The following is a 12,924-nucleotide window of genomic DNA, read 5'->3' as shown; positions in this document are numbered from 1 at the left end:
AGAAAGGCTCAAAATCACTTTCCAGAACATTTTTGTTCACTGTTCCTGGCTGGTGGAATGATCTTCCCACCCCTATCTGGAAGCTGAAAACTCATCTCTTTCTCTTTATTTATTCCTTCTCTTTCTAGCTTATACTTATTTGAACAATGTCTAAAACTTGCTATTACAAGCACTTCCTGTGTCTGTTTGCCTCTTTAAGAAGAATCACTTTATGTATCCCCCAATTGTAAGTCGCTTTGGATAGCGTCTGCAAAATGACTAAATGTAAATATAAATAAAGAAATTTATTTTTGTTCTTGGATCAAATTGTGTTTATTTATCAATTCATTATATATTATCTATTCATTGCATATGCCCTATAATTTTTTTTTTATAATATGTGATTTAATCAGGTGCATTGGTTCCACATGAATCTAACAAAGTTCTACACTTAAAAAAATAAATTTAAAAAAATTATATATATATATAATTTTTGCAACAGTTTTTTTTTTTTTGTTATAAGAACCTTCTCCAAACATACAACTGACTTCCAGACACAACCTTCGAAGAAATCAACTGAAACACAAAAGACATTAAATCTTTTGTGATCTCAGCAGAGAATGATTAAACAACTCCACAAACAGCATTACCAGTTTCACTCATTATTAACCAGACTGACTTTATTTTTGTCAGACATATACAAAAGCTCTTATTGAGAATTAACTGAGATTTAGATGAAGTTTTATCGTTTCATTTGAAGTTACCATCAAGGTGATTAGTGTTTGCTTTATTTGGGCTCTTGACCCTTGACTATATAACATTATATATATATTTTTTTTCCCAGTTGTTGTAACTTGTTTTTGTAAAGCACACTTGTTATGACAAAAAATACCAAAAAGAGACTGCAACCAGGTGATATTGATCTAATTATAATAGCTATATGATTATTCAGTACAGGATCCAACAGTGTAATAATTTATGAAAGATTTTAAAAGCATGATAAATCACAAGCGTTTTGAACTTCTGAGTCTTTTAAAAACAAAGAGAAACATCAAGAATCAATGTATGAATCAAAAGGTTCATGCTGCAGTGCATGCTGGGTTGCTAGTCTCTGTGCAGTGAGTGCACTTTGACCTCACATTAGTATTGAGTGTTGTTATAGTATTGAGTATAGTGTTGTTTCTGTTCTTGTTGTTTCTTTTTTCTTCAGTGATTCTGCTTGTTAACAGCAAGAGTTCAACACTAACACTCAATCAGCACTTAATCACATAAAGATCTAACTAACTGCAACACTTTTACTCTTTTTAGTGTGGACACTACCGGCTTTGCAGTGGGGTTGAAGGGTTTAAAGGTGTAAAATAAAAAGACACATCCATGAAATCTATTTTAACACTTATTGGCAAGAAAACTTTAGAAAGACGTCATATATTGGCAAACCTGCTGCCAGTAGTTATAAAGTCTTTCCTCTGTTGGTTTGCCACTTACCTGTTTTCAAGTCTTCTGGCCTTTGAAATGTGTCATTTTTAGCCCTGTAACTGTGCTTTTGGTTTTTCTGAAAACTGTTTTCTTGTAATAAGAAGTAAAATCATTTTAATAATAATATTGTATTATGTGTTGATGTAATTTTATTGATAATTTGGTGGAGATATTTGACAGCTATAAGGTTGCAATATAATTGCACTAGCAAATATAAAAATAATATAACAAATATATAAGAAATATGTGACTATATTTTATATGAGATTCACACACAAGCCCCCAACACACAATGACTGTGGTTTAATGAATTTTATTCTAAGCAGAAGTAAGTTGTTTAAGATGCATCTAAGTAAATTAAAATTTTCCATTTGGAATGACAAAGTATATTACATAATATAAACATAATATTAATTGTGACAATATCTCTAAAATGTTATATCGCAACATATTTGCAGCTGCAGTCACATGATCAAATGTGTTTATTCAAATAAGGGGAGTTAACCTGAGCACTAGCCGTCAGTCATTTACATTCATTTGCCATTCATCCAGATCAAGAAAGAGAAAAAACAGTGGTGAGCACTGCAAGTAAAACTGGTCATTGAACATCTAAAACAGCAAAAAAGGATTTCCAGAAAAATGGCCAAACTTACAGGTCAGTAAAAATCATCTAGTCTTCTAATTTAATTCTGTGCATTCTAACAAAATGTGATCACCCCTGTAAACAAAAGCACTGACTTTAAACTGAACACTTTGTACAGCCTTAGTCTGTATCAAAAATCTATCAAATTTGAAAGTGGCTATGGAAGAGTATAGGAGCTAATGTATAGATGGAATCAACTTAGAAAATATGATGGCGATTTCTTTAAATAATATTTTAACAATCTTTATTGCTACATAAAGTCAACTTTTCAACCCGAGAAATCAAGGATAACATTATTTTGCACATTTTCTGAATCATCTAATCCACACAAATGAGTAACTGACTGAAATTTCTGATTTTTGGAAACACTTTACAATAAGGTTCCATTAGTTAATACATTAACAATTCATTTGTTATGGAATTTATTCATCTTTGTTAATGTTAGTTCATAAAAATACAACTATTCATTAGTTCACATTAGCTCAGTTCCATTAAATAATATTAACAGACGACTTTTGATTTTAATAATGTTTTAGTAAGTGTTGATATTTACATGAACTAAGTTTAATAAAGGCTTTAGAAGTATTTGTCATTGTTATTTCATGTTAATTAATCTTAACATGAGTTGTACCCTCTACACACTTTAAAATCACATTGAGTTTTGGTGCATCACTGTGCATCACTGTCAATGTCAATAATGATATGATATTAAACTCAGTTTTACTGTTTGAAATCTAAAACTAAGCATTCTGTTGTTGTTGTTGTTTGTAAGTGTTTGTATTTTTATAATTTTTATAAAAATGTTTTTCTCCAACAATAGGAGATCTGAGGATTGTTATGTTGGGAATGACTGGAGCTGGAAAGAGCGCAACTGGAAACACCATCCTGGGCAAAGATGAGTTTAAAGTGGACTTTAGTCCAGAGTCAGTTACTCAACAGTCAGAGAAAAAAGAGATAAAAAGGGGTAGCAGGATCATCTCAGTAATCGACACTCCAGGCCTCCAGGATACATCAGCAAAAGAAAATGAAGTGAATGCTGAAATAAAAAAATGTATGGAAATGTCTGACCCTGGCCCTAATGTGTTTCTGCTGGTCTTCAGACTGGATGTGAAATTCACAGATGAAGTGAAAAACACGGTCAAGTGGATTCAGGAGAACTTTGGAGAAGAAGCTGCACGTCACACAATCATTCTGTTCACTCACGCTGATCAGCTGAATGAATCGTACGGACTGCAGGATCATATAGAGGAGAGTCCAGATCTGCGCCAGTTTATTATGAGCTGTGGTGGCAGATTTCATGCATTCAACAATGAAGACAAACAGAATCGGGATCAAGTAAACGAGCTGCTGGATAAGATGGATGAAATGGTGCTTAAAAATGAAGGGAAGCACTACAGTACTGAGATGTTTAAAGAAGTCCAGAAAAGGAGAGGGGACAGAGAAAAACAGAGAAGGGCAGAGCAGGACAGAGAAAGATGGGAAAGGGGAATTAAAATTTCTTTGGGGGTTCTTTGTGTTATAGTCTCAGTTGTAGTAGTAAAGAAAAAAATTAAATCATCTGCAGAATAAGCTGTTTAAAAAAAGAATGTTATAAATCCAGTTTTCATGTAGACTTTGTCTTTTCAGGTTTGGGATTCTATTACTGAGCCATCATTTTCATTTTGAAAACTTTTACAGAACTTTTATGATAAACATTGATCCACAGAGCCTTAAATTCACATTACTTTTACATTTACATTTAGACATTTAGCAGACGCTTTTATCCAAAGAGACTTTTAAATGAGTGAAAAAAATTAGTACATTTCTGAAGCCATCTTTTGAAGATGTTTTTATTACTATTATTATTATTATTATTGTATTGACAAAATATAATTAAAGTGTAAATTTGTTGTAATTGATTTTACTTTTTTGAGTTTTGTTTTGTTTCACATACACTGAGTTGTAACAGCATCAGTGTAAGTATTTATAAGTGAGCTACAGGGGTGAAATCTCCATCATACATAACCAGTGCCCTCATGAAACAACAGTAGAGCTTGCAGGTCTCTGTGTCTATATATATATATATATATATGTGTGTGTGTGTGTGTGTGTGTGTGTGTGTGTGTGTGTGTGTGTGTGTGTATGTGTGTGTGTGTGTGTAATTTAGGATTTTCTTCTGTTTCACTCATGCTTTGTTGTTAAGGTTTAACGTCTTGTTCAGTTATTCATCAGCCTGTATGTGCTCTCAGTACTTTGTTTGGTGTTGTTTTTACATTTATATGAAGCTGTTGTGTCCTTTTTCATCTTTTGGATTGTCTGGGCTGTTTTATTTCCACTAATAAAGAGTATGAAATGGACATTCCTGTATTTATAGAATTTGCCATTTTTGGATGTTGATGTTTCTTTCCTGACTTGTAAGTGACAATGTCATTAGGCACCAAGCACTGAAGGTATCCGTTAGTCTTCTTCTTCTTCTTCTTCTTATTCTTCGTCATCCAGTCTATGGTGCTTGTGGGAAAGTTATGAAATCTGGCATGCAGATAGAGGACAGTCTCAACATTAACCATAGCAAGTTTGGAGTCTCTAACTCAATACCTCTAGCACCACCAATAGATCAAAGTTCGGGGTTTCCGAACTTGTCCAAGATGGTTGTTCTGATTTTCACCAAAATTGGCTCAGATCATCTTCAGAACATGCTGGCAGAACATTATCAAAAGCTTTTTGATAAACCCTACCATTCTCGATTAACACGCAAACTAATTCAACAAAGGCACACCAAGTTGGACATAAATGTAAATGATCGGAGCGGTGCAATCAGTCAACACGTGATTATTTTAGGCAATTTAGAAATCCTGGGCAAAATGTTTCCTGGAAAGTGTCACGTCTGGGCACCTTAGCACAGAAGGTACTCAAAAGGTTTTGAAATGGTGCAACCTTCTGGCAGTATCCACTATCCTCCACAAATTTGATGTGTACATTTAGTAATGTTGTGCTTTCCTGCATGCTTTCTTTTCTGTTCATTGTACTTAACATAGATCAGTGGTCCCTAACCATGTTCCTGGAGGCTCTCCAACACTGCATGGCTGTGTTCGAAATGGCATACTTGCTTACTGCTTACTGCCCTGTACACAGTGCATACTGCCTACTATTTTTTTTTAAGAATAGTTTGTGAAACAGTATACAGTAAGCAACGAATGTTTCAGAGTAGTATGCTTAAGTGTTGTCCCTTTACAAACACTGAACATTAATTCATCACAGCTGTTAAAGTTGTTACCTTACAAACAAATGTGCTAACTGTTCTTTTTACAAAGGCTTCATACTAGTAAACAATGCTATATTGCCCAATTGAACTCATTTCATAAGTGATTAACTTTACACATTGGACAGTATTGAATCAACACTGAGCTGTCTTTAACAATAATATTTTTGGCAGCTACACTAAGTGGAAAAAGTGATATATTCTGCAAATAATGTGCAAATAATGCACATTATAAAAGTGCAAATTATTATAAATTCTGTTTACACTAAAATAGCAGCATTTTCTTTAGCAACAGGCATGTAAATAGTAGTTGGCAGATATTTCTACTTCAATACTGTAGTACATTATAAAACAGTATGCAATAACATATTGAGCATAAATGATCAAATAACTTTTATTAGATGAATGCCTTTAATACTTTATTGGGACAAAAACCTACCTACAGCTAAGCATACATAACACTGTATTATTAATGAAGCGTTTTATTTCCACTTTTCAAATATTTACTTAATTTTTACTGAAAATAAATGCCTTTCTGATCTGGTATGTAATGGGAAAAGGAGAGGCACAAGTTTGACAAAAGTCAGAATCGAACTCAGGTCAGTCGCGTCAAAGGCATACTGCGCATTTTACTCACTGCACCATTGACACTACATCATTACACATGTTTTTTTTTGTTTGTTTGTTTTTTGCAGTGCTGTATATTGCAGCCAGGCATTGGTGGGTGGAGTTAATGTTAATAGCCTCTGCCAACAAATTTACACTCTGTTTCTTTTTAGAGCTGCTTAAATAATCTAATTATTTTTGGATAATTGAAATATTATTTTTATTTATATATTATATTGCTGCAATATTATTGTTATTTAATATCTTTGAAACAATCTGTTCTGTATAATAGTAATATAATAATCTGTTTTCTTTTGATTTATTATATAATTTTGTTAAGCTAACTGAGACTTGTCACAGCACTTGAATATCGTTGCTCGTTTGTTGGTTTTGATTGCTTCTATTGTCCTCATTTGTAAGTCACTTTGGATAAAACTGTCTGCTAAATGTCTAAATGTAAATGTAAATGTAAAATTTGCATACTATGGACAGCATACATACTGGATACTGCAGAAATAGTATGAGTAGTATGATAGTATGGCATTTTGAACACACCTTGTTTTCCATGTCTCCTTGATCAAACACACCTGATTCAGATCATTAGCTCATTAGCACAGATTCCAGGACCTGAAATGGGTGTTTCGGACAAAGAGACACAAAATATGCAGTGTTGGGGGGCCTCCAGGAACGTGGTTGGGAACCACTGACATTATTTCCATGTTTATTAATTTGTGTTTTTACTTTTACAAAATAATAAAGTTATAAATAAAGTGTTTTGAAATGCTTGGGCGCAGTTCCAGGTTGGGGTCTGATTTTGTTGGTGAGAACTTGTATGACAGCATATTTGCCATATTAAACCATTCATATGCATGCTCACATTCTTGAGATTTATTCAGACGAATACAGACTGAAAAAGGCAACTTGAATTTATAAAAACACAGAATTTAATTCCACTGACTTTTGGAAAAGCATGCAGCTCAGTTTATTTTTATTCATTTTACTAACAGGTGACATTACAGAGAATATAAAAAGAGAAAATGTCTTGTGAATGATATTAAAAGAAAAAAAAACATTTAAATGGTTAGGCTGAATTAGCATGGCATTCAATATTACATTAGAAAAGGCAATAATAATACAGAGACTCAATTCAACAGAAACAAGTAAACAGTCAAATTTAGAGACCATCAAAACATTCAGTTTTTCTTATCTGCCTTATTGTAAATTTAATGTGTCCGGCTTCCGGTCTTATCCATTTCAAGCTATTTTTAGCTGTATGTTTTGCTACTTGATATTGAAAACTGGTGTGTCCTACCACATCACTTTAATGTATTATCTCAATTATGAACACACTGGTTTGTAATGCAAACTCTTTTCCCATTTACTGCACTTTGTTATTCTTCTCGTTATTTCCCTACCATGGCTAATGAACCGGAAGTCTCGCACATTCAAAGAAAATGGCTTAATTCCGTGTTAAAAAATAAGGTGGCTATAATGATTTATGTACAGTGTATTAGCTCAGTTATAATTCCTTGAAATATACTTGTCAGGCAGAAAATTTTTTAGTTTTTGGTTAAAATTTGGATATTTTGTTTTTTTCTGTAATAGTTCTAGTTTGGAACTATTCCACTATTCCTGATCTGGACAGTGTACTCATCAATATGCTGTTTCTGTTTCTGCTGTTAATCCTCTCTTTCCTGCATCTTTCTACTTCCTCTTAATCTTTTCTTGGGCTGCTTCATACATGTCATTAGTGTAGGGATTTCCTCCATTAAAATTGATCATTTTTTCTATCATTTTCAGCAGTTCTGTGACCTGATCGCGATTATCTCTCTCCTCATTGTTGAATGAGTGATATCTGCCATAGCATGTCTGAATTAGCTGTTGTAGCTCAGTGCTTTTGCTGATGTACAGCTCTACAGGTTTACCGTCCAGTTCATCAGCATGAGTGAACAGAATGATGGTGTATTTTACAGCATGTTCTCCAAAGTTCTCCTGAATCCATTTTACAGCATTTTTCTCCTCCTCTGTGAATTGCACACCTAATCTCAAAACCAGCAGGAACACATGAGGACCAGGAGCAGACAGATCTATACACTTCTCTATTAAAGTCTGTAGTTCTTTATTACTGATTGAAGTGTCGAACAAGCCAGGACAGTCAGTAACTGATACACTTTGTCCATCAACAATTGCTTCTTTTTTCTCACAGGTCACTGAAGCTGACATCAGAGAGTTTTTCACGGTAAATTCATCTCTGCCCAGGACTGTGTTTCCTGAAGCGCTCTTTCCAGATCCAGTTTTACCCAGCAACACAATCCTCAGATCTGTTATAATGTGAAAAAATTGTAAGAGTTGTGATGAGTTTTGACAAGGGATGTGCAATATCATGATTTTTGATCGTGGATGATTAAAATGTCTCCACGATTGTAATGAGGGGTCAGTGGAGCGAGGATCCATGTGCAGCTTTATTAAAAGGAGCGTAGTAAGGACAAATGACCACCCACCTTGATATCAGTTCATATCATTTTGACGTCAAATGTTAGTAAAGACTTAAGATGCTGTGTAACATAATTTTAAGGTCAGTTTGGACAGCAATTTCTTCCAGAGGAAATTGGGTGAAAATATGAAGTTAATACTCATACTGAAATTGGTTTAATGTATATGCAGGCCAATGTGTTTGACATTCAGTTTGCATCTAATTTATGTCATGGTTTAGACGTCAAATTGATGTCATATTGAAATCACATTGACATCAGTGATTTGTGTTTGATTGATATTTATTGCATAATATGAATTCTTTGTCAGCCTGATTGAGTTTAAGAGGCATTTTCTCTTAACTGGGGCCTCAGACAGCATCGATTTGCCACATCTCCTTTTGAAATGTGTCCCAGTGGGCAAATGATGTTCAAAAGACCTGATATTGATATAAAACATTGACGTCAAATATACAAATCAGACTGATGTCAGAAACTTGATGTCCATTTCACATCCACACACTCATGTCCTTTCTAATGTCCATTCAAGGACAAAGCTTTCTCTGCAGTTTAACTCCACACCTGTAGATGGCGCTATGCTAGTAGTGACGGGGAGCCTCTGCTTCAAATTGATAATCCTAAAACGAACCGTGACTTGTGTCCAGCTCAGGTTCTTTCATTTATTCTCAGTTGGGTAAATGTCATGTATTGTAAAACAAGTTATATTGGGTAACTGTTAACACTTACCACACAGCAAAAAATCCAGAGTGAAATTAACTCTGCTGGGAGTACATGTGAGACCACATTCAAGAGTGTGAAAGTGTTAAAATAGGAGTGTTAAATTAACACTGAATCAGAGTTAAAGTTAATGAGATAATTAAGTGATTAATTGAGTGATGATTGACCATTATTGATGAAACCTGATGTTAACAAGCAGAATCAGCAAAGACGAAAATCACCTATTTTAATGTCACCATTATAGTGGTAATTGTTTGCTTTAGTTGGGCTATTTATGGTTAGTGTTTTATTTTGTTGTTTTGTTTGGCTTTTGTAATGGTGTGATAAAACAGACGGGCAAACAAAAAAGATTGGTTTTCCTGAATCACTGAGTTAAATTTACATTGTTGATTATTGCAGCTGAATGATTCTTCAGCATAGGATTGCCGGCATTTTAAATACAATCTGTGGAATTTCTTAAAAAGTTGTTTGTTCAAAAATCTTTCAAAAGAGTCTTTCATTTAGACATGCAAACATCAAGAATCAACCCGTGAACCTCAACGACGGTGACAATCAAAAAAGCATGTTGCAGTGCATTCTGGGTGCCACCTATCAAAATTCATCCATTGCTCCCATGATACACTGCGGCATGAATAAATTATTAGCTGAATTGTCTCCGTAATTTCATTTATTCTTACTATTCTATTTTTGTTTTCATTGCTACTTTTAGTAGTTTGTTTTCTAATGTTTAGACCTAATGTTTTAGGCTTTAAATAAGTTCAGTGATTCAGGTCAAATATTTATTATGTAAAAACATAATTAATATTGCATGATCATGTTTTTATTTTTGCTCGTCTCTCTATTACAACTGAGTTATAACAGCCAAACCAAATCTAACTTTAAAAACGTAAGAGCCCAACTAAAGCAAACACTGACCACTATAATGGTGACATAAAAAAATTAGATTTTTGTCTTTGTTGATTCTGCTTGTTAACATCAGGTCTCGTCAATAATGGTCAATCATCACTCAGTTAATCACTTAATTATCTCATTTACTTTAACTCCGCTTCAGTGTTAATTTAACACTCCTATTTTAACACTTTCACACTCTTGAGTGTGGTCTCACATGTACTCCCAGGAGAGTTAATTTCACTCTGGATTTTTTGCTGTGCAGAATGTGTTTCAGTAAAATATGACTTTGTGCTATGACTATTTCTGGTAGTTTTTTTGTGTTTGCAGGGCTGTACCTCATGGTAGGAAAAAATGTTTTGATTATATTTCCCACTGTAGCACACATGCAACACAGTTTGGAATGTGTGTGACACACAACCGCTTGTATGTTTGAGAGGTTAATCCATGGTACAATGCTATTTCACTTGGTAGTTACACTACATTTTGCAGTTAAAAATTGTTTCCTGGCTACACCTTATCTAGAGCCTAAAGCGTTCTGTGATGCAGACAACATGGAAGCAACCAAGGAATCCAGGCATAAAACCACAATTCACTGTACAATGTGGAATGTCACGGAATGCTGCCAGTTTTGAATTAAACAATCAGGAAGTAGTGCTGAATCATGATAAAATCGTTAATCGTGATATGATATTTTTGGAATATCGCTCACCCCTACTATAAACATGTTAAACTTTTATCAACTTTTGAAAAGTGACTCATATGATAAGAGAGGCATTTTCCCTCTAAATTACAGTAAGAGGAAACCATTGAACAACTAGCCAGCCAATCAGTTCATCAGCTTGGGCTGTGTTTCCCAAAAGCATCTTAAGCCTAAGAAGTTCATAAAATGATCGTATGACTGATCTTAATATTACGGTCTGTTTTCCAAAAGCATCGTAACTTAATTAGCACTTGAAAATTATCATAGATCTACGAGTGCTCTGGAGTAATCGTAAGGCCTAAGTGCATCGTAAGAACAGATTTATGCGGTCACCTGCAGGACAATTGGCAGATTACACCTTTAACTTTATTCAATTGCAATGTGATTATAATTAAAGCTTTTGATCACTTGTTTTTTTATTTATATAAAATGAAATTAAATAATCAAAAAGGGCAGAAAACCAAAAAAAAAAAAAAAAGAATAGTTAAATACACATCTAAATTAAATGACAGAACAAAAAAAAGAATAAGTAATGTAGGAAATATGGTTCAAAGACTGGGAAAAATAGGGATAAAATCTGTCAATGGCTTGCTGACATGCACGAAAACCATATATATATATATATATATATAGTATATTAATATTATACTTAACTATTATATTATATTATATTATATTATATTATATTATATTATATTATATTATATTATATTATATTATCCGAACTATCTGGAATGCAGCATTAGGTATACATTTCAATAAACAAGCATGTACTACAATTATATTCTATAAGGTGACATTTCAGCACTTGACAAATGGATAGCAACTCTTTAGTGGGTTTTAAGGAAAGGTTATTTGATATTGTTAAAGTAAAGAATTAAAGTAACGTGTTATACCCAAATCTGAACGTTCGTAAAATGACTCGTAGAAAACGCTCTTAAGTGCTAAGATCAATTGTCATCGGGAAACCCGGCCCTGGAGGAAGTTGGAGAGAGCTGTACAGCTGTACACACATCTTATGCGAGTTGAGTTGCTAGTTGCAGTTGTTCAATAATAATAATAATACTAATAATATGTTCATTTATGATACAACTTGTTATTAGCTTGTTCAAAATGAGTAACTGTTCAATAATTGAATATTGTATTTAAAAAGAAAAATTCGGTTTAAATTACTTTTATGAACAATACGAATATGTCAAATCATATTTTTCACTGAGATGGTGGTCAGTCAGTTTGAGTAATATCATTGTGTGTACTACACAATGAGAATTTTGCATATGTGTATGTAATGATGTCACTGCACAATGACATTATAACGTCTTTTAGCAACAAACTGACCTGCCTTTAGCAACTATCCCTGAAAATTATTTGACAGAGACAAGCCACACTCATGCAATGTAGTAATTACCAATGATGATGATTATCAAATTGGGTATACTTTGAAAGTCTGTACACATAGGCTGACCGTACGTGTAAAAACCGAAGTATACTTTGGGCTTAATGCAATATTTTTTTGAATGCAGTGAGAACAGTGTTTACTTCCGGACACCATTATTAAACAGCATCCCGTGAGAAGCATTTAATTTAGACACAAACATATCTGTTACAAGCCACATAACACTCTATAAATAAACTAGTTCAAAATCAGAAACAGCCTAGACACTGCCAACAGGATTGATGAGAGAAGAAGAAGAAAAGAAACATAGTGCCATGAATGAAGTTAGAATTAAATCCCCAAATCACCACCCTTACAAATATTTACCATGGATGTACTGTAGTAACACTAACTATATTAACCATGGTGTTTTAGCAGAAATAAGGTATATTCATATTGAATAATAAAGTCATGTAAATTGTATGACATTTATTAGGAAACTACAGGAATATAGTTACATTTTGTTATAAAACTATGGCAGTTTTTTTCTTCTTTCTTTCATTTAACTGTTGTACTGAGGAGCCATACATGGTCACATTTACCTGTGGCTGCTGTCAGAATACTTTTTATAGATGCTACTGTTGTTAATCCTTTTTACTGCTGAATATGCATTTTTAATGTAATTATTCATTTTATAGTTGCCCCCGAAGGAGATCAGGACAACCCCCACCTCCCTGGCCCACCTCAAATCTTCAAATTGATAATCCAGCCCTCAAATGAAGCTAACTGAATAGCCCTTTTCTAGGG

The 12,924-nt window shown here is 33.7% G+C and overlaps 1 protein-coding gene and 1 pseudogene across 1 annotated transcript; one reads left to right on the top strand and one right to left on the bottom strand.

The window, feature by feature from the left end:
• Positions 1–2,908: 2,908 nt before the first annotated feature.
• Positions 2,909–3,667, top strand: LOC109078210 (GTPase IMAP family member 7-like). The gene has a single exon (XM_019093511.2). The coding sequence runs from the start codon at positions 2,936–2,938 to the stop codon at positions 3,665–3,667; it is 732 nt and encodes a 243-aa protein (XP_018949056.2). The 5' UTR covers positions 2,909–2,935.
• Positions 3,668–7,549: 3,882 nt separating this feature from the next.
• Positions 7,550–8,327, bottom strand: LOC109078209 (annotated as a pseudogene).
• Positions 8,328–12,924: the final 4,597 nt, after the last annotated feature.

This window comes from Cyprinus carpio, chromosome B1 (genome assembly GCF_018340385.1).
Source record: "Cyprinus carpio isolate SPL01 chromosome B1, ASM1834038v1, whole genome shotgun sequence".
Lineage (NCBI taxonomy): Eukaryota > Metazoa > Chordata > Actinopteri > Cypriniformes > Cyprinidae > Cyprinus > Cyprinus carpio.
This window is presented reverse-complemented; position numbering and strand designations above follow the sequence as displayed.